The sequence below is a fragment of the Rutilus rutilus genome (genome assembly GCF_951802725.1).
Source record: "Rutilus rutilus genome assembly, chromosome: 9".
In the NCBI taxonomy this organism is placed as follows: Eukaryota; Metazoa; Chordata; class Actinopteri; order Cypriniformes; family Leuciscidae; genus Rutilus; species Rutilus rutilus.
In genome coordinates, this window is record NC_140223.1 from 6,745,824 (window position 1) to 6,769,184 (window position 23,361).

Consider the following 23,361-nt stretch of genomic DNA (forward strand, 5'->3'; position numbering starts at 1 on the left):
TATATATATATATATATATATATATATATATATATATATATATATATATATATATATATATATATATATATATATAGTTTAAGTAGCGATAGTTCATTCTAAGTTTACTCAAGTGGAAGACTAATAAACTTAGGCCTACTGGCACTATGCATTATTATTTTGAAAAAGAAGTAGATTATCTTAATATCAATCCTTACATTTTCTCTGGACTCAATGATAAATACATGTCTGACCGTTGGAACGAACCAAAAAAAAACTAGAAAATCGCATTCATGACGATTTATGGTGATTTTATTTCCGTTAGACCTTTGCCTACATTGACGCTGATGCATTAAAGAGGAGGGGCTCCCCTGTTCCAAGATGGCAGCTCTATTGACGCATTCGTTCCAATGAACTGCCGTAGCCAAGGCGACATCTAGTGTATATATCTATGGTGTTACACAAGCTGCTATCTGCGCTGTTCTATTTTGCTACTTCTATTGTTCATTAAATAATTCCATATTTAAGAATGCCTTTCGTTCCTTCTTACTAAGGATATAACAGCATGAGAGTCCCTTTAAAAGAGACGGTCCAGTTCATCTCATGCTGTGGATGATCGCTCGTCATCATGGCTCTGAATATTGGCTGCTTTTGGAAAGGGCTCCTTCTGCTCTCTTTCCTCCTGATCTGTGTCAATGGACAAACATCAGGGCCGTAAGTTAAGGTTAAAATTATTAGTATACCAATAGTCAGTGTGTAAGAAATGTCTTGATTTCTCCTGTATTTATTTAACTGATCTGTGTTGCACAGTAGAGGTTTACTGTTTAACCTTTATGCCTTATTATATATTTTAGGACATGAGTGCATTAAGGTACAAAGATGCCATAAAACTATTATATATTATAATTTTTTTCCACTTTCACTGAGTTAAATATTTTAACCAACATCAGTCCTGAAAATAACTACCAAATATTTATTTAATTTTCAGAATTTTAAATGCCATTTGTTTACATGATGCCACTGTTTTTATCGATGGGAAAAACATAAAAAATTGAAAAAACAAAAACAATTGTGTACTACATGCTGATTTCTTGGGAGGGAATTATCACAGCCTGGTATATGTCCATGATTAGCAGCAACATTGATTTTTACGCATTTAAATTTTTTGTGTTATGTCAGATTTAAAAAAACACACACAAAAAAACACACTTAGCACGTTAAGGACCAACAATGCTCACATATTAAACACTGCCTAAAATATGATATATTATTATTATTTTCCACTTTTACTGAGTTAAATCTTTTAACCATCATCAGTCCTTATCATAACTACCAAATATGTATTTAATTTCAGGATTTTAACCCTTTAAATTCCAGTTTTGGTGACGATACCATCAATTTGTATAAGAGGAAAAAACACAAAAATTTAATTATTTTCCATATACTAAATGCAAAGAGAAAACCTTGGCTTTGGATTATCACAGTCTTGAATATGTCAAAGATTAGCAGCAACATTATTTTTGGTGCATTTTTATTTTTTGTGCTATGTCAGATTTTTTTTTTTTAAATCACACAGCGCGTTAAGGACAAATTTGATCCTATTTAAACCCATTAAAATATCAATTTTTGAACCAACTGTCATAATATCATAAAATCATAATTTCTATTCAAATTCCCTTTCATTACCAAGCCTTGGGGTAAAATATTTACTTTTTACTGTTTTCCACCAGTTGGTACCATTTTTCATATAATTGACATACTGCAAACATCTGCAGTATTGCAAACATTGTCCTGATTTCTACTAGGTGACTATAACCTGTGCCTGTCTCCCTACACATCGAAATTTGCTCTAGAAAGAAAGCAAAACTACAAGATCACCATGAACATTAATTTTTATTTTTCTAAATTCTATAAACATATCAAACGTATCAAAAACTTCAAAACAAAATGGGGTCATTGTTCAGCTCATTTGCAGGAGCTGCAGAATTGCAATGCATGCTCCTTACAGATGTAAATGCCACATTTCGAGCAGGTGGTGGAGATTTTTCTTGTGAATGAATAACATGAATAACATGTATCTATTTTTTGGCCCAAGTTATAAGAGAAAAAAAAAAAACACAAGAGAAAAAAATGCATGATAAACTTAGTACTAAATATGCCTATATTTTAGAAAACCACATAAAGATGTGTATATAAATAAATGTGTGAGTTACTGTTGCTAATAGCACATACCTTATCCAGGTATATTATTATTCCCTTGGTTCAGTAACGCAGTCCACTGCTTCGGTGGTCGTGTAGGTTTTCTTCATCTTGTCGAGTGTGAAATGGCCGCACCAAAGAGGTACACAGCTTTATAACTTTTGCATCAACCGCACTTGTATAAACACTGATTTCTCAACTATTCTAATCCAAAACAAAGGCAGACTTTGTTTTGGATCCCTCGCAGCTACATCTTTGTGTTGCCGCAAGATGCAAGGTGTTATTATTGTCTAAGGACTCACTGCATGGCTGTGTTTGTGCCTCTACGTAGGTGAGAAATTATCAATTAACTTTGAAACATAGACTGCTAAAAAAAACAAAGCTGTGTCAAAGGTTCATGTCTGTGCGTAAAATACGCATGAATCAAACCGAAAGAAAACAATGCAGTGACAAGCTCTTTTTCTTGCTAAATGCACACACACACATACACGCCTACACACACATCCTACACCACCGACACACACACACACGCACACACACACACACACAGAGAGAGAGAGAGAGAGAGAGAGAGAGAGAGAGAGAGAGAGAGAGAGAGAGAGAGAGAGAGAGAGAGAGAGAGAGAGAGAGAGAGAGAGAGAGAGAGAGAGAGTATAGACAGAAAGGGTAAAATATGACCTTCAGGATATTGATTTTTGTCACTAGCTTAAACACCATGTATTATATTTAGGCCCTACACACACACACACACACTCACACACACACTTTTGTCAACGCAGACACACATTGCTCTCAGACATACACACATACTCAGAAACATCATTTTAGATCATTGAGCCATTAAAATGCTTCATAACACAGGCAATAGTGCCCCTAGTGGAAACCAGGAAAATAACCTGCATTTCCCCCCATAGGGAATACCTATGTAGTGACATCATCTGGTGGAATACACTATATAATGCAAATATAATGCTTTTGCTTCAAAATGAAAGGATGTTTCAACACAAGTCATGATTCATGTATTAATGACGGCCCGGCTTTAAACAACGTTTTAATGGGTTTCGATGGGCCATTTTTGGTCATTATGGTGCTATATGTTCCTATTTGATCTACACAGTGTGTGTTATACATATTATGCAACATGGGATCAAAATTTTTAAATTTATCCAAAAAGTCACAATTTTGCCAAATTACATACCATTTGCATTAAAACAGCCAAAATGGACAAAGAAATTAAACTGAAAATGACCAAAAATGTCCTAATGCAGCAAGAAGGTTAAGAGACAACTTAAGGCATAAGATCATTTAAAATTAATGACAGTGACAGATTTTTTTAATGGCAGTGTATTTTTAAGAGCAATTCTCTGAATAAACGTACAGATATAAAGAATTTAGTCACCAGACTTAATACACAGTTTGTTCTTTTATTCACACTTTTCATATTCATATTTTCAATTGATCAATAGTAAATTAACTGTATTGATTTTCGCTCCCAGTTTATGTTTTATTTTTCTCATTACATCTAACCAATATTGTATGATAATTTTCTCTGGACAGATATTTCATGGTGACGTTTCCTGCAGTGATTAAGTCGGGATCTGAGGCCAGACTGTGTGCAAGTCTTCTCAAGCCCAATGAAAGCCTTGTCATGAACATTCATCTGGTTCATGGTGTCCAGAGCACATTACTGCTGCAGGAGAAAGCTGAGGAAGAGTTTCATCGCTGCTTTAACTTCAAGGTCTGCCATCAAAATATGCACATAATGAATATTATCAAATATGTTTCATCATAATGCATCTAGTTTTTGTGGCAGGTTGTGAATACAGGAAATTATTTCTCATCAGGCTCCTCTGGTCAAGGCAGAATCAGTGCAGAAAATGAAGGTTGAACTTCAGGGAGAGACTTTCAGAACGACTGAAGAGAGAAAAGTCATGTTCAAGCCTTACAATCCTGTGACTTTTATCCAGACTGATAAACCCATCTATACTCCAGGACAGACAGGTGAGCTGTGAATGTCTCAAAGGCTAAAGCTCAGTAAATAATGCTGGTGTCACTGACATCTAAACCCTGATCACAGCTGATGTAGCACATATAAGTAAAGCACACTATGATCAGGCAACAATCTGATGTACTGAAATAAAGGAATACTGTAATAGTATCTGTGTGACTTTATATTATATGAAATATATGGATACTATAGATTAGGGGTGTTCTTGGAGAGCCCACAGCCCTGCAGAGTTTAGCTTTAACCCTAATTATTAAATGTACCTGATCAGGTCCTTCAGGGTTATTTGAAATCAACAGGGTTTGGACTAAACTCTGAAGCCCTACAGGAGTTTGACACCCCTGATATAAATCATTACATGTAATAAACCTCATAGCTGTCTGGGATAGGCCTACTTGATTCTAACTGGTCAGCTGGAGCAAATTGTCAGACATTTTTGTAACATTATGGCTAAAACAGGCAACTGTGACAGCTAGTTAAATTTGGCTCAAAAGACACATTCACCCAGCAGCAGAATAGAGTTGTCAGCCCTGTATTTGACACTTAATACGGTTCACACACAGTTTGGTAATTTACAGGAGAGAAATATGACTGTAAGCAATTGTCCCTTTCATAAGAGCTGAAGACATCAAAAGTGAAGTTTTTTAATACACATTTCTATTTTACAGTGAACTTCAGAGTTGTTACCATGGATACAAACTTTGTACCCCTTGATCAGCAGGTCTGATGTGTTTATCTGGCATCTTTATTTTCTCTTGCATTGTTGAATACACGTTTAATAAATAAACAAATATTTGTCTTTTAATCTTTAATTACTATTTGCTCTTTCACAGTATAGTACAGTGGTTCTTGAGGTAAGAACACAAAACCTTCTGTGCAGTCATAACAAACACACCTTTTAAATCTGATTAAAACTAGAATTTCGGTTATATTTGCAATTATTGTATTTTCAGTAGGGTAATTATATATTTCTTCATTGATAGTCAGGATATGTGTAGCTGACTGTCACAACATATCTGCACTGTGTCTTTGCTATTAAACAGGACAGTGAAGGTAACCGGATTGGCCAATGGACAAATGTTTCTTCAACAAGGTGGATTTTGCAGCGTTCTTATGAATTAAACCCAGAGGCCCGTCAAGGCATGTACAAACTGAAGGCTTTTATTGGTGACAGGATGATCTCACGTGATTTTGAAGTGAAAGAATATGGTAAGTCATAAAAACGACTTAAGACGGTAACCTTGGTTCCCTGAAGAGTGTCATAAGTTACGACACTATTGGAACGTCTGCGTGATTGCGTCTTGAAGCACGTGTGAAATCAGTCCAATGGTGTGGCGGAACATCATGGGGCGTGACGTCACAGGAAGGTATTAAAGCACCCCTGAACCAAACAATGTCAGCTTCTGATAGGCTGAAGTAAGTCATGAAGTAAGTGAAGTGAAGTGAAATAAGTTATGGCGGAGCAATGCAGCATCTCGTTCCCTCTTCAGGGAACCGATGTTACGGTCGTAACCGAGGCATTCCCTTTCAAGGGAACTGACGTTGCGTTGTAAGTTACAATACTATGGGAACGTTAATACCTACTATGCCATACTGACCAGTGCTTGTCTAGTGTGAATAATATCTGGAGCCAGGCCCCGGGGTGGGTAATCGGGAGAATCGGGAGAATTCCCGGTGGGCCGCTTCACTTTTGGGCAGGTCGAGGATTTATTTTTTCCACATTTGTCACGTTAGTTACATTAGGCTACACACGTTCCGGATTCTGACACCGCAGCGCGCAGCCTCTGCATGGGTTGTACCATGAGAGGGAGTTCTCCCCTCCCCTCCCCTCCCCTCCCCTGAAAAAGCCAGGTTGAAAAAAAGAAAGGCACTGGAGGAGGATGTTGCCAAATGTGCCAAACTTACAGATTTATTTTCAAGAGGACAAACACAAGTGGTAACAGGTAAAGAAAGATAGGTCTAGTAATGATTAGCATTAGCAACGTAATTATTCAGCTAATACCGTTGTAGCGTTGTCAACCTTTTCACAAGCAAAATATAAAATTTTATTAAAATATTAGCCTTTTTGTATCACCCAATACATTGCGATTCATAGACTTTGCAAATATTATGCAATTTAATATTGATAACAAAACTCAAGCTTGATCTGTGTATGCAGTAAAATGACCTCTTAATTATTTTTTTGTAGCTTCTGAGCAGCAGATAAGCCAGTCACCCGCTGAAAATGAGGAGGCCATGATGACTACAGGGACAGGTAGAGAGGATACCAGAGTAAACAATATGAATTAAAGTTATTTAACCCTCAGGTTGTGTTCAAAACCCTATAACACCTTTTGTGTTCCCAGTCAAAAATGACCGTCCTACAAAAAATAGCTTATAAATCACTTGTTATGCTATATAATCACCCAATATTGGATTCAATCTTCAACAAATTTGTAAATATTACATAAAATATGAAAAAATTTGCACTGTTGACCACACTAGTCTACTTTAATTTTCACCAGGAAATTTGTTTTGAAAACCTTTTATTTTGTACAAAATGGCACATAGTCACACTTGTGGTGTTCCCGGTCAAAAATGACCTGTCTACAAAAAATAGCTTATAAATCTCTCATTATACTATATTATAACCCAATATTGGATTCAATCTTTTTGTCAACTTGTTTTCTTTCAATTAGGACTGGTTTTATATTTCTATTTGCATCTGATTAATCATAGGCCTCATTTATCTGAGAGTAGGTATCACGTTTTTTGATTAAAAAAGCATTATTTTTGAATATTTTTGAATACAAATAAATCTGTAAACATTAGTTCAATATGCCTCTTTGTGGAAGAGTGGGATACATTTCAAATGCTTTCTTTCTTTCTTTCTTTCTTTCTTTCTTTCTTTCTTTCTTTCTTTCTTTCTTTCTTTCTTTCTGCTTTTGTTAATTTATCAACCTCTCCTTGTGGAATAGTGGAATATTTTTTGTTAACTTCTCAGCTTAAGTGAATTATTATTTAACCTTAACATTATTTGTTGAACCATGGTATTAATAAAAACTACATAATAGTAAGAGCTGAACTGTTGCTTCATTTATCCAATTTGGAAAAAGTGCTCATTTGGAATTCCACCATAAAAAAAGAGAGCCGGTCTTGGGCCTGAAACTCCCGGGCTGAAAAGTGGCCCCACTCCGGCCCTGTCTGGAGCACAACTAAGACTGAAGCACCTGGAAGCCAGGGGTGGTGCCCAGGTTAAGGTCATAGAATCTGACGAATGTGTGCGGAGAGGACCAGCCCGCTGCAACACAAACATCATGAAGAGAGGCCCCAGAGATCAAGGCTTTAAAAGCTGCCACACTCCTAGTAGAATGGCCCGGACAGCTAAGGGAGAAGGCTGACCGGCCAATTCATAAGCAAGAGAGATAACCTCGACAACTCACTTACTCATTCTCTGCTTAGATGCTGGGTACGCCTTTCTGGGCGACCCAAAGCATTCAAAGAGTTGATCAGATTTATGCCACACGGCAGCTCTGTGAACGTAAGCATCAAGCGCCCTAACCAGGCAAAGCACTTTTCATTTCTCCTGGTCTGGGCGTAGGACAGAAGGCCTGCAGCACTACAGATCTGGGCACGTTAGTGAGGACCTTAGGAATATAGCCCAACCTAGGGTGAAAAAAAGCCTTTACCATTGTAACAGATGTGCAAGAATCATGATTCTGTTCTCCCTGCACACAAAACTCCCGAAGCCTTGTCATTATACATTTTGGGAGAACTTTTAACGTTTAACCTGTAAATGTAACTCATAGCCCCAGAGCTGCTAGGTCTGCGCTGGTGGCAACTTTTACAGCTCTCCCGACACCTATTGCATCTCAGAGACACTCCAGAACCTGAAACCAACATTCTTCTTCCCCTGTGGGGAGCTTCAAAGAGATGACCAGAGAGATAACGAAACTCTCTATAGACAATCCATACACCCACACACAAAGAAACATCCTTTGTATGTAACCTAGGATAGAAAATATCCTTTTAATATATGTACCTTCCTATATGCATGTTTGGTTAGCCCTTTCATGCCATGGTCATGATTTTCTGATTTGTAACTTGGAAGTGTTTCTCCTAGTTAATGTCTCAAATAGAATCATGGTCTTGTAACCCGACCCCCCCCCTTTCTAGAGGATAACACTTTACAACCCCCGGAGACTGAGAAATCACAAAACACACACATTCCAACACACACATTAACACACACACACACACACACACACACACACACACACACACACACACACAAACACCATCCATGGAACTTTTCAGAGAAAAGTACCTCTAAATGTTTTAAATGTATTCCTTTTTGTGCTTAGATGTCTTCCCATATCAAATTGGAGTATCTGCAATTTTATCGTGTGTTAATCAAACTTTAAATGTGTGTAATTCTGCATATGAATGGAACTTTATGTTTCTTCTACCTTTACCTGCCATTCTTGGTATCTGTTTAACTGTCTTGTTTTGACTGAACCACTCATACATAGGAGATTACAGTAAAATGTATTGTTCTGTGTGTTCAATCTTCCTGGGTAGAAATGACGAAATTTTATACCATCATCAACTATGCAAATAAGTTCTCCTGACAAGACAAAGAAGAACTCTTCCCGCCCGAGATGCTCTAAGATGATTGGTCCGCGGACGCAAAGTAGGCGTACATTAAGTCTTTCCATAAGAAGACCGACCTAGAGTTCTTCGGGGAGCACTTTTTACGAACCCTCTACGTTCAGTGAGAGAAGATCCATGGCTCCCTTTTAGGGAGCTTTCTCTGTTTCTCTTTTCTTTTCTTGAAGTCTTTTCTTTATTTTCGTCTTCGGACTCTACCTACGTTCAGTGAAGCGAACGTAGCCGGCAACTCCAACTCAAAGAAAAAGACTCTTTTGAAATTCCCGCGGTTCAGCTCCTCTTCCTTAAGGACGCACGCACGGGCACTTTTTCTGTGAGAAGTTTTCAAGATCCATGGCTCCTTCGGGAGCTTTTCTTCATTTCTCTTTTATTTTTCTTTAAGTCTTTTCTTTATTTTCGTCTTCGGACTCTCCCTACGTTCAGTGAAGCGAACGTAGCCGGCAACTTCAACTCAAAGACAAGGACTCTGTTGAAATTCCCGCGGTTCAGCTCCTCTTCCTTAAGGAAGCATGCACGAGCACTTCGTCTGAGAGAACTTCCGGTTCCATGGCTCCTGAGGGAATTCTCATCTTCGTTTTTCTTTTCTTTACTAAGTTTTATTTTCATATTCGCCTCTCCCTCCACGAGGGAGATGAGCTCTGAATTGTTTCGTTGGTAACTTCACGGTCGGTGAACCTTTAAATCTTCCTGCGAGTCTGCTTGCCCCAAAAGACACGATGGAACACGCACGCTGCTCTTAATGACACACGCACGAGCACGACTCTGCGTTCTTAAGCAACAAAGAGAACCATTTTGAAAGTATAGTTTTATGGAACTTTTAATGTGATTTGATTTATTGTTGTCTCTCTCAAAGGTTACCTGGTCTGTGATTTCTGCCATACTGTGATCTCTCTCGGATCGCACATTTTGCTTTCACTTTCTCTCGCTCACCCTTTCATCCTCTCTCTCTGTCATCTGTTATCCGTTTTGTCTTGTATTGTGTTTACTGTTTGTATTGTTATATGCATACTCGTGTAAATTGTAGAATTTGTATTCCTTAGTTCGATGTAGTAATTAGTAATTATTAAAACCATTATATGCTTGATTGTTTCTGTCTAAAATGCTCATATAACCAGGTCAATGAGATGTTTCGATCTAAAGCTACAAAGCTGATTTGTTACTTTTCAGTAACCTAAATTTTATAAGGACAGGAGAATAGTTTCACCGCCAGAAACTGTTCTTCCTGAAATTATAAGAAGTGATAACTTTAGTGAGTAGTTGATAAGTTAATCTTACGGCCGTTTGCGGGACAAACCACTGTTTGATAATTACATTAATTTCCATTAAGGGTTATTTCATATAATGATCTGAAGTAGACTACTGATATCTGAATGAGGAATTATAATTCGTTGTGATTGGTTATTCATATAGACAATCGATCTATTTTCAGTCTCGATAATTTAATGTAACTGTAATATGCAATATATATATTAATCATATTCCTGATTAATTATTAAAATTCCCTACATATAATTATTAATGTTAATGTACTACCCAGTGCGCTTACAACAAAAATGCAAACACGAAGTGGAAAACGAAAGGGCTTGTAGATCTCCAATCCTCTTGAGAGAAGTAATGGCCAAAAGAAATAAAGCTTTCAAGGTCAGAAATTTTCCTGAAACCTCCTTGACAGGCTCAAAGGGAGCAGCCGAATAGCTGACTCTATGACTCAAACCCACAACTTTCCTCTGGACGGGAGTTAAATATTTAGCCCCAGCCTGACACAGAAGGTCCCTCCTGATCAGAATCTCCTTAAGGGAGCCATAGAGGAGGGATATCAAGTCTAAAAACCAGATGTGAGTTGGCACCAAAGAGGAGCCACCAACAGTAGATGGGCACCCTCCCGGCAAACTCTCTCCATAACTCGGGAGCATTGTGACCGGGGGAAATGCATACAGGCATAATGGTATTCAACGCTAGTAGGGCTGGATGAGTCAGACAGAACCAAAGCGGACAGTGTGTCATTCTTGAGACACTAATATGTCCTCTTCCACTTCTCTTCCTCCTTCATAGAAGACCCACCACCTCGGGGTAAAGTCTCCATTCCTCGGGCCTCAGCCCTTGTCTCAACCTAAGCGACCACCGATGTGTTGTCTAAATGGACAAGAACATGTCCCCCGTAGATCAGAAAACGCACTTCCACAGACCCTGGGATGAGTGGCCCTCCAGGACTGCTCCCCAACACGTGAGAGAAGCATCCGTCATTAACATAACGTGATGACAAGGAAGTCATAACACTGGGCCTTTGGAGGAGAACCAGGGTTTCCTCCACATCGTCAAGGAACAAAGACATCTTCTTGTAACCTTGATCATGTGGAATGGATTGCCCCTTGGGGAAAATCCCCTGTCTTGAGCCACCACTGCAGGGGTCTCATGTACAACAGGCCAAAATGTATGATGTTGGCTGCTGCTGCCGACAATCTTTGAAACTGTTTGACAGTGCGTGACTGGCCTAGCTTCAGTTCTTTTAATGCTGAGAGGATTATGTGTGCAGGAGAGAAACGTACCTGCATCATCACAGAATCCTACATTACGCCCAAAAAGGTGGTTCTCTGTACTGGAGAAAGAACACTCTTCTTTACGTTCTGCCTCAACCCCTGCTCTTTCATATGAGCGAGGACAACATTTCGATGTTAAAACGCCATGTGCTCTGAATGAGCTTGTATCAACCAATCGTCGATGTAATTCAACACGCGAATGCCCTGGAGTCGCAGAGGAGCCAGTGCAACATCCACGCCTTTCTTGAAAGTGCAAGATGACAGTGCTAGCCAAAAGGAAGAACCCTGTACTGGAACACGTTGCCCCCTAAAGCAAACCTGAGGAACTTCCTGTGGTTTTGAAGGATGGATATGTGGAAGTATGCATTTTTGAGGTCTATCATAACAAACCAATCCTCTGTACTGATTATGGTCACGATTTGCTTTAAAGTTAACATTTTTAACTTTAGCTTTTGGCCGCACGATTTACATGGTGCAAATAAATCGGACATTCTTTTTTGGAACAATGAAATACCGGCTTTAAAATCCGAATTCTGGTGGGGAACACATTCTATGGCCCCATTCCCCAAGAAAGTTCTCACATCTTGTTCCATAACCAGAGACTTCTCTGGACCCACCATAGTGGGCAGAACCCTGTGAAAGCGAGGAGAACGAGAACAAAACTGAATTCTGTACTACATTACGCTACGTTCCCAGATGTACATTGGGATACTGACTAGTTGGGTTGGCAGAACGGCCCCCTGAGGGCACTGGAGAGAAGTGGGCACCGTAAGATGAGGTGTGAACCACTTCTCCTCGAATGGGCCAGCCCTCAGAGGTCTGACACTGGCGTTAGAACCTCTTAGCTGAAGCCTTCCTTGTAATGATGACATTCCTCAGATCCGTTTTATCTTTGCCAGGTTGAGGCTTTGAGCGCTTACCCTGCCCCCATTCTTTCTGCGGCGGGGCACGAGAAACAACACTTTCTGTTTTTGTTGCGCCCTGTATGAAGAGCTTGAGAGCACCTGGGGCTGCTTCCGCCCAGCAGCCTTTTGAGACCTTTGATCGACAAGGGAAGACCTGCTGGAATGCCACCACCTGCTTTTTAGCCTTCTGGAACCTCTCGACGACTGAATTAAAGGAGTCGCCAAAGAGTCCCACAGGAGAAAGCGGGGCATCCAACAGATATATTTGTCACTTTCTTTAATGTTAGATTAAGCCACAAATGTCTCTCTGAGGCTTCCAGAGCGGCCATACTATGGCCCGTAGAACCAGATCATGGCTTGAGTAAAGCCCCTCCCCCTCATCAAGGTCTTTAAGCAGGTCGGTCTGTTATGCCTGCAAAATGCCCATAGTATGCAGACATGCACCAGACTGACCTGCTGCTGCATAAGCCTAGGTCGGGGCCTTAAGGGATGATGCTGAATCAGGGGAAAGATCGCTCAAAAGCGCTTGTTGGAGGGCCCCACAAAAACCACCGTGCCAGGTTGTGCCGATAGACGATGCTCAGTTGATAGACGCAGTGTGCTGATGCGCCGATAGACGATGATCAGAAGAAGTTTTCCCCGAAAAGCTTTAAAGCGCATCACCCCATTACCAAAGAGCTGCGAGGAAAATAAAAGATTAGTTAGATTAGCTTACTCCTCATTTAAAAAACAACTTGATTAAAACGAAATACTTCTCTTCTAATTTTTTAACTACTTATGGGCCACAAGAGAAATATTAAGAAAATAAATTAAGACAGTTAGCCTAGGCCTATATGCCATTATCAGCACGTTGAAGTAGATTCAGCTCTCCTCGTCTCTGAAAGAATATGAACCGTTAATGCAGTGTCAAATGTTTTTGCTTTCACTTTCTGTAGTAATTAATTGACTGGGGTTTGAGACTTCTTCACCACCATAAATCTAGAACAAAGTATGCACATTGCTTTTGTGATAACCACTGACTCACCTTCATGGTTTAAAATGTAAATATATAATATGTAAATATATAATAATGTATATAATATCACACACATCATCAACTCATCCCTCCATACTGGCACCTTCCCTACAGCATTCAAGCAGGCTCGGGTCACTCCACTGCTTAAAAAACCAACGCTAAACACATCTTTTGTAGAGAATTACAGACCCATCTCTCTCCTACCATTCATTGCAAAAACACTTGAAAGAGCTGTTTTCAACCAAGTAACATCCTTCTTGTCTCTAAACAACCAGCTGGATGTCAACCAATCTGGCTTCAAGAAAGGGCATTCAACTGAGACTGCATTACTGTCGGTCACAGAAGCCCTACGGATTGCAAAAGCTGCTTCCAAATCTTCACTCCTCATTCTCCTTGATCTGTCTGCTGCCTTCGACACCGTGAACCATCAGATCCTTATGTCCAGCCTCTCATCACTGGGCATCACAGGAACTTCACTCGACTGGTTTGAATCCTATCTCACAGGTAGGTCCTTCAAAGTCGCATGGAGAGGCGAGGTATCCAGAGCACATCAACTGACCACAGGGGTTCCCCAGGGTTCAGTTCTCGGTCCCCTCCTCTTCTCCATCTACACTACATCACTGGGACACATCATACAGGCACATGGTTTCTCCTACCACTGCTATGCTGATGACACACAACTCTTCCTCTCATTTCGACCAGATGATCCCACAGTAGCTGCACGAGTCTCGAGCTGTCTGGCAGACATCTCCACATGGATGAAGGAACATCACCTGCAGCTCAACCTGGCAAAGACTGAGCTGCTCGTCCTCCCTGCCAATCCGTCTCTACAGCACGACTTCACCATCCAGCTTGATTCATCATCAATCACACCATCAAGGTCGGTCAGAAATCTGGGAGTAACGTTTGATGACCAGCTGACCTTCACAGATCACATTTCAAAGACAGCTCGATCATGCAGGTTTGCGCTGCACAACATCAGGAAGATCAGGCCTTTCCTAACTGAGCACGCAACACAACTCCTCGTCCAGGCCCTGGTCATTTCTAGGCTTGACTACTGCAATGCTCTTCTGGCCGGACTTCCAGCATGTGCTACCAAACCTCTTCAGATGATCCAGAATGCTGCAGCTCGTCTTGTCTTCAACGAGCCCAAGAGGGCCCACGTCACTCCTCTGTTAATCTCTCTGCACTGGCTACCTCTCGCTGCTCGCATCAAGTTCAAGGCATTGACGCTTGCTTACAGATCTATCACAGGCTCAGCTCCCTCCTACCTTCACTCACTCCTACGAGCCTACATCCCCACCAGACGCCTACGATCAATCAACAAGCGACGTCTCGTGGTTCCATCACAGAAAGCCACAAGATCACTTTCCAGATCATTCTCATTCACAGTTCCATGCTGGTGGAACACTCTCCCCACCCTCATCCGGAATGCTGAATCCCTGACAACATTCAAAAAACAGCTGAAAACCCATCTCTTCCATGAGCACCTAAACTCATTAAAAAAAAAAAAAAAAAAAAAAACCTTTCCCTTAAAATCCCACTTATCATGCTTATGCTACTCTGAATAATGCCTGAACTTCGTATTCTGAACACTTCTTGCGTTGTTGTCTTTTTTTGCCTCTTCATGACGACTCGCTTAATTTAGTCCTGATTTGTAAGTCGCTTTGGATAAAAGCGTCTGCTAAATGACTAAATGTAAATGTAAATGTAAATGTAAATATTTCCTATATTGTGCAAAAATTCGCTTTATCAATAATTGTTTGAAAAATGATGGACAGAGATTTAGATTTTGCACACGTCATTCCCCATGATAAAATCAATCAATTAAATAATTAAATAAATGAGTAGCTCCCCCCCCCCCCTTCACTAGCCTTCACTTTGTACCCAGGAGAGTGAAGTGGCGAATCTTCAGACTCTCCTGCATCGACTCTCAGTACACCAACCTCCTCAGAGGAAGATAAATGAAGCACCGGGCCCTCACTCAGGGCGGAAGAAACTGCAGAGCGGGCTTCCTGATCCTGAGAGAGGAAATATATATTGATATATAGGCACACAACCCCAAATATGACAGATAGAGTAACACAGACAGCTTGCTGAAGAAACAGAAGCTGACATTGTTTGGTTCAGGGGTGCTTTATACCTTCCAGGTCATGATGTCTCCCGCCTATGACGTTCCGCCAAACCATTGGACTGATTTCACACGTGCTTCAAGACGCAATCACGCAGAGGTGTTCCCATAGTTTCGTAACTTATGATGCAGCAGAGTTCTCTTGAAAGGGAACAGACAATTTGTAGTTTTGCATGGGAAGAGTTTAAATAATATGTTTATATTTTAATTTTTAATATATAAATTGAGTACTAATAACTCTGATTTCTGCCTTCTGACTTCTAGTTTTGCCTAAGTTTGAAGTTACTGTAAAAAGCCCAAATAAATTAAGTGTTGAAGAGGAGAAACTGATAATTGAGGTTTGCGGAAAGTGAGTGGTTTCTTTTTTTTCCTGCATTAAAAAAGCAAAGTGCTCTTCCATTCACACTTTCATTTAATTGTTAATTGTATTATTATTTTTTTATTTTCATACTTTAACCCCCCATCCTAATATATTAGTTTCTTAACTCAACCCTGGGCTGTAGATCAGTTGCTTGTACCTTTTTCACAGATACACTTATGGACAGCCTGTACCTGGTAAATCACGGGTGAAAGTGTGCCGTGAGTTACGGTTCCACGTTTCCTTTTACACAAATTCAGGGTGTTTAGAGGAAACCATTGAGGTATGTGAGTTGAAACACAGTACATTATCTTTAATACATTATCTTTAATACATTTATCTAATTAAACCACTCTTCTGTTAATAGTTATATTTGTGTTCATTCATTATAATTAGATAAAAAAGACAGGCTGTGCCATCCATACCTTAGATCCATCACTCTTTTTGAACGTCACACTGGTAAAAGGTCTTTGGCAACTATCTCCACTGCGTGCGATGCAGAATTCTCTTCATGTTGAGGCAATGGTTGCAGAAGAAGGAACAGGTGAGCTGTTCAATTTGGTCAGATCTCTGTTACCTACATTTCTTGTATTTCTCATTTTTGACATTTTACTTTTATTTGAATAAATATTTATGTAGGTGTTTTGACTATTTACAGAGATCACCATGACAAAATCTGACTATGTATCTCTCACTTATGAAATTGGTAAAGTCACATTTACTGACCTGCCCAAAACATATGAACATGGATCAGTTATTGAAGGAAAAGTAAGTCTAAAATCCGTTTGTCTCAGTTTAACACCATTGATATGTACGGAATTATTCCTTAATTGATTCCTTCAAAATCTTATTTTCAACAGATAAAACTCTCAAATTTCAAAGGTGCACCAATTCAAAACAAAAAGGTCTATCTTATGGAGGGTCACACTTGGTCCCCAAAACTGCTCCTAAATCTCATTACAGACAGCGATGGACTGGCCAACTTCTCTCTTAATACATCCAGTCTTTCTAAAAGTGATATTGATCTAATAGTAAGATATTTTGTGTTCACTTAATTTTCTTTTGTATTGCATGAAGAGTTTAGTTACATGAGTTATTTCAGATTTTTTGTAATCTAGGCAAGTGTCTATCAAGAGGTCCGTGGTTTTGGACACGACGACACGCCTTACATCGCTTCCGATAAAAAAACAGTCAAGCTCTTCCAACCTGCCTCTCCACGCACCCCATCACGAAGTGAATTGATTATAGAGAATACTGAACAACCATTAAAGTGTGACTCTGAGTTTACTGTCACCATCAAGTATTATTTTGTTGGAGAGACAATTAAAAACTTCAAAACTGACATCGTCTATATGGTGAGAATATACTATACACTCACCTAAAGGATTATTAGGAACACCATACTAATACTGTGTTTGACCCCCTTTCGCCTTCAGAACTGCCTTAATTCTACGTGGCATTGATTCAACAAGGTGCTGAAAGCATTCTTTAGAAATGTTGGCCCATATTGATAGGATAGCATCTTGCAGTTGATGGAGATTTGTGGGATGCACATCCAGGGCACGAAGCTCCCGTTCCACCACATCCCAAAGATGCTCTATTGGGCTGAGATCTGGTGACTGGGGTCCATTTTAGTACAGTGAACTCATTGTCATGTTCAAGAAACCAATTTGAAATGATTCGAGCTTTGTGACATGGTGCATTATCCTACTGGAAGTAGCCATCAGAGGATGGGTACATGGTGGTCATAAAGGGATGGACATGGTCAGAAACAATGCTCAGGTAGGCCGTGGCATTTAAACGATGCCCAATTGGCACTAAGGGGCCTAAAGTGTGCCAAGAAAACATCCCCCACACCATTACACCACCACCACCAGCCTGCACAGTGGTAACAAGGCATGATGGATCCATGTTCTCATTCTGTTTACGCCAAATTCTGACTCTACCATCTGAATGTCTCAACAGAAATCGAGACTCATCAGACCAGGCAACATTTTTCCAGTCTTCAACTGTCCAATTTTGGTGAGCTCGTGCAAATTGTAGCCTCTTTTTCCTATTTGTAGTGGAGATGAGTGGTACCCGGTGGGGTCTTCTGCTGTTGTAGCCCATCCGCCTCAAGGTTGTGCGTGATGTGGCTTCACAAATGGTTTGCTGCATACCTCGGTTGTAACGAGTGGTTATTTCAGTCAAAGTTGCTCTTCTATCAGCTTGAATCAGTCGGCCCATTCTCCTCTGACCTCTAGCAAGGCAAGGCAAGGCAAGTTTATTTATATAGCACATTTCATACACAATGGCAATTCAAAGTGCTTTACATAGAAGAAATTAAAATAATAAAAAGAAATAAGAATAGTTAAAACAGTTTAGAAGAATACAAAATAAAATACAGTACAAACAGTCGGACGAACATTGGCACAGTGCTCATTCAGTAAATGCATAGTTAAACAGATGTGTTTTGAGTCTGGATTTGAATGTGACTACTGTAGGAGCACGTCTGATCTCCTCTGGAAGCTGGTTCCAGCTGCGGCTGGCATAATAGCTAAAAGCGGACTCGCCATGCTTAGAGTGAACCCTTGGTATTTCTAGCTGATATGATCCTAATGATCTGAGTGATCTGTTGGGTTTATATTCAGTGAGCATATCTGCAATGTATTGAGGTCCTAGGCCATTGAATGATTTATATACCAGTAATAATACTTTAAAATCAATCCTAAATTTAACTGGGAGCCAGTGTAAAGACCTGAGGACTGGTGTGATATGTTCATATTTTCTGGTTCTGCTCAGAATCCTGGCGGCAGCGTTCTGTATGAGCTGCAACTGTCTTATGGTCTTTTTGGGAAGGCCAGTGAGGAGTCCATTACAATAATCCACCCTGCTGGTGATGAAAGCATGAACAAGTTTCTCTAAGTCTTGTCTGGAGACAAAGCATCTAATTCTTGCAATATTTTTCAGATGATAGTATGCTGATTTAGTTGCATACTAGCATCAACAAGGCATTTTCGCCCACAGGACTGCCGCATACTGGATGTTTTTCCCTTTTCACACCATTCTTTGTAAACCCTAGAAATGGTTGTGCGTGAAAATCCCAGTAACTGAGCAGATTGTGAAATACTCAGACCGGCCCGTCTGGCACCAACAACCATGCCACGCTCAAAATTGCTTAAATCACCTTTCTTTCCCATTCTGACATTCAGTTTGGAGTTCAGGAGATTGTCTTGACCAGGACCACACCCCTAAATGCATTGAAGCAACTGCCATGTGATTGGTTGATTAGATAATTGCATTAATGAGAAATTGAACAGGTGTTCCTAATAATCATTTAGGTGAGTGTATGTGCAGTATGTACATTATCACAGAGATGGTTTTGTTTAACAGTATTATTTGGCTGCACTAGTCAGTTTGTTATCAGAGTGTCATCTGTCTGTTTCAGGTCTTGTCCAGAGGAGTGATTGTTCATCATGGATATGAGAAGGTTGAAGTGAAGATTTCTGATGGAGCAAGGGGCTCAATGTCATTCAAACTGTCTATTAGTCTAGATCTGGCTCCTGTAGTGCAGATTCTGGCGTACTGTGTTCTCCCCAGTGAAACGGTTGTGGCTAGTAGCAAAGATTTCAACATTGAAAAGTGTTTCAAAAACAAGGTATGCATTGTAGCTTTAGAAATGAGCCTCTTTAAACTGTATTACTGACTCATTTCTAAAATATAAATATAATCCTATTCCCTGTATGTCACAGGTATCTCTGCAGTTTTCTCCTGCTAAAGCAGTTCCCGGTGAGAAAAACACTCTCCAGCTCTCAGCTCAGCCTGGTTCACTGTGTGGCCTCAGTGCTGTAGATCAGAGCGTCCTGATCCTGAAGTCAGGAGAACGTCTGGATGCTGACAAGGTCTAGATGCTTTAAGATTCAGTGTTGATTAAATGTGTCTTCATAGTGGGAATCTACAGTGTCAATCTAATGATAACAGATTTTACTTATTGCTGCTATGATCCATCAGCTGACATTTTGATCTCAGGAAATCTAGCATTAATCTTAATTCTTTCTCATCAAAATGAAAATAAAATTTAGTTGGAAATACATGTATTATTTAGAAATCATACTGATAGTGTGTGAACATGATCCCGTCACAGATCTTCAGCCTGCTGCCAGTGCAATCGGAGTCAGATTACCCTGAGACTGTTGAAGATGACTGGGAGTGTTGGAATATGCGTTTGTGGAAATACTCAATTGGTTATAAATCCTTAAAGGTAACAGTTGGATTATATGTGTGGCAGTGAAGTAGATAATGATTGGGAGAGTATATACTGCACGTGTAAGTAAATGCATAAAAAGCCTTCATGGTTATACTGAAATTTGAAAGTAATTTGTATTTTCATGACTTTTATTGTGGTCCATCATTGCCATTGTAATATAGTGAGTACAAGCTGTTTATGTTCGTACAATTTCTTCAATTCCTTTATAATATATATATATGTAAAATGTAATTTTTCTAATACTTTTAAATACTGTTCGATTTCTTATTTGTGCTTTATGTTTAAAAAGAGTGTTATGTGCATTTATTTAATTAATTATTTTCGCTTGGCATACCAGCATGATTACGTCATCGCACACTTCAGTGGGTGGCGCACGCGCCCGTGATGTGCTTCATTCTGAGAGTAAATACACCAACAAAGGCCCTGTCCCAAATGGCACACTTCATGTGCACTTTCGGTCTTGTGGATTGAACTGCAGTGTGAGACTGCAGTGAGACTGTAGTGTAGGGGATCCCCGACAATGGATTTTCATAGTCGAATCAGAATCGTCAACTCTTGCCTATAGTCGACTAATAGTCGAATCATGTGTATGGGGGTGGGGCTGGGGGCGGGGCTTTAACATTTCAAAGCCGTGATGTACAGAAAATCACACAAAGATATAGAAGAAAATGTATAAAAACATTTTGGATCAATAAAACTAAGAAATAACATAACTCCAGAAAGGCCACACTGCAGACAGGATTTGCATTTCACATGCAAATCAAATTAAATCGGCTAAATTACCTGTGCGAGCAGGCTCTAAGTACAGCACAACATCGATGCACCGAAAAAATAAACAATTAATTTACTAAATTGAAATTAGAACAGAATATACCTTTCTAATAAATAAAAATACAAAACGAAATAAATCAGAATCAAGTCACAAGATGAGCAAATGTGTGCAAAATGCCTAAAGTGCAGGGGAACATATATTCAAAACACAAGCCACAAATAGTTAGATTAGATAACCCTGATAGATCAATAAATAAAATAAAAGAAATTATTAAAATAACGATAGTAGCCAGAATTTTCAACTTTGTCTTTTTAACTGCAGAAACAACAATAAATGCTAAACTGAAGCGGCAGTCTTTTTAGCTAAAAATGTTCACAGCATCCAAAAATCTAATTAGAACCGGCTTAAAAGTTTTGAAATCACTTGTAGGCTACCCTACCTGATCGAGAGAACAAATCCAGTCTTTCACTCTGTCTGTGTCCGTTGGAGTCTCTTCAAATTGTGCGCGCGGATAAAATACATTCTAACGTGAAACTTGTTAACGTTGGCCGGGGCAGAAGTGCGATCATGGTTTTCCTGATGCTAAATCCAGCCTTGGAGAATATCCTTTCTGATGGCGTACATCCACACTTTAGATTTTCTTATCCCAGACATTGTTAAAGATTTAAATCCTTGCCGCGAAGACGCTCCTCTGTCGGTCACGGATTGAAAGTGAAACTTAAATATGGCACGGGGTGTTTGGATTTATTCACACACGTTAAAAAATATTTATTAAAAGCTTCTTTCTTTGCACATTTTTATATACAGCATTATCATATTAGGCTGAATATTAAAGTATTGACAGAAAACCGGTAGTTCTTTGTGAAATCAGACATTGAGCGCCCTCATATAGCCAAAGTGGCATGATCTTCGTTTCATAACACCTCTGCGAAGATTCGACCGTGAGATCGAATCAGGCTCCTCCTATCGAAGCATCGAATCTTCGACTATTCAGGGTCACCCCTACTGTAGTGTGTCCCATTTGTCATTTTTAAATCTCAGAAGGGTGCTCGCGAGCGCCCCCATGTGGTTGATTTGCGCCCTTGATGCGCACTTTTGCCGCAGCAGACTTCTTCCCGACAGTCAAAGCGGCATTACGTCACGAAAGTGTGGACTCAGAGGAAGACCGCGAGTGCTTAGTGCTTTTTCCATTCAGGGGGGTAATCGAGCTCTCGAATTCCGTACCACCCCCGGGGGGCACCATTGGCTAACAAGCCATCACCTGCTGTTATCATTCCATTGACTCCCATTCATTTTGGCATCATTTTGACAGCAAATAACTTTACATCTGAGGCGTTTAAAGACTCCATTTGTCCATTATTTATTTCAAAAGAAACACGACAATGTATAAAAGGCTCCATTACCTTATATCTTACGTTATGGCCCCATAGAAGCAGTTTTTGTAAAAACAGGCTAATGATTGCGTCATAACCATACGACTCTCTGGAAATTACCGTATAGACAGGAGGAGAAGCTCGCAGTCAATCGGGGGGACGTGGAGGCATAAAGTCTGATAAAGTCAAGGGAGAAGCCCATAGAGATTCATAAAGTTGCTCCTGCTCCTAGCTCATGGACAGCTCCTACTCACGCTCTCCGTCTCTGCGAGATTCGGAAGGGAATTATTCAGATTTCGCTTGGCACAGCTACTAGAAGACTTACAGCCGTCAGACAGGTTGCTCACGTCACATCCACGTCGTCAAGCTCAGTTTGAGTCTGTGCAGTATGCTCAGCCATCAGGAAGTGAGTGCTTCTAATTTGCTTCACTTTTCTCTTTTGAAACCTGGGGTTTATATACTGTCTATGGTTCCATTTGGGAGAGGGCCTAACTTTATTTACTAGGAGCGTTGTAGCCCCTGACTGAAAATTTTAGGAGCGCAAGCAGAAAATTTAGGGGCACACCTTAAATCAGCTTGCAATGAAATTATTAAAATTTCCCCCCAAATAACTGTAATACTGATAAATTCTTTTTCTTTAATCCTTATACTCCTTTTCACGTAACTAACACACTTCGATTTTGAGTATAAACATTGTTAATGCAATACTGATGAGTTGTGTGTGTTTAAAGTAGTTGTTTTTTACTATATTAATAGTGTGTCATGAGTTTAGTATGCCTGAGCACATGGTTAGCATGAGTGTTTCGCATTTAGCGCGATAGCCCGCTATTCATTATAAATGGTCATTATGTCAATGTTATTTGAGTGTATGAGAGTACATGATGTTGTTTCCGTTTTATTTTGTTTGTAAAAAGCATGAGATTATAGTGTTACTACCAGCTGTAAATGCCACACGTCATTTTGGGGCTAGAGCATGAGAACTGTAGCCTGGGAAAACCCAGACAACTTCCAGCAAATTTAGATTTGCTCTGCAAGTAGTCTGGCAAAGAGCCCATTCAAGCCCATTTCTAATCCGTCAAAATCGCGGCACCAATCAGAAACGTTGAGGCGGGCTTTACACAATGACGATATCACTCTCATTGGTTTTAGTTCTATCCAATTGCGCCCAGAGGCATTTGAGCGACGTCCGTT

General features: G+C 39.9%; 1 protein-coding gene across 1 annotated transcript in view; it reads left to right on the plus strand.

Annotated features, from left to right (window-relative positions):
* The first annotated feature begins 396 nt into the window (after positions 1-396).
* LOC311296611 (alpha-2-macroglobulin-like) overlaps positions 397-23,361 on the plus strand; it is a 33,831-nt gene continuing 10,866 nt past the window's right edge. The window contains exons 1-15 of the mRNA XM_084418455.1: positions 397-693; positions 3,736-3,916; positions 4,023-4,179; positions 4,852-4,904; positions 5,017-5,037; positions 5,227-5,392; positions 15,686-15,770; positions 15,951-16,062; positions 16,176-16,323; positions 16,438-16,547; positions 16,640-16,810; positions 16,898-17,134; positions 19,207-19,416; positions 19,511-19,660; positions 19,903-20,019. Of these exons, the coding sequence (XP_084274581.1) occupies positions 608-693; positions 3,736-3,916; positions 4,023-4,179; positions 4,852-4,904; positions 5,017-5,037; positions 5,227-5,392; positions 15,686-15,770; positions 15,951-16,062; positions 16,176-16,323; positions 16,438-16,547; positions 16,640-16,810; positions 16,898-17,134; positions 19,207-19,416; positions 19,511-19,660; positions 19,903-20,019 (2,004 nt within the window). The 5' untranslated portion in view covers positions 397-607. The remainder of the gene's footprint in view (positions 694-3,735; positions 3,917-4,022; positions 4,180-4,851; positions 4,905-5,016; positions 5,038-5,226; positions 5,393-15,685; positions 15,771-15,950; positions 16,063-16,175; positions 16,324-16,437; positions 16,548-16,639; positions 16,811-16,897; positions 17,135-19,206; positions 19,417-19,510; positions 19,661-19,902; positions 20,020-23,361) is intronic.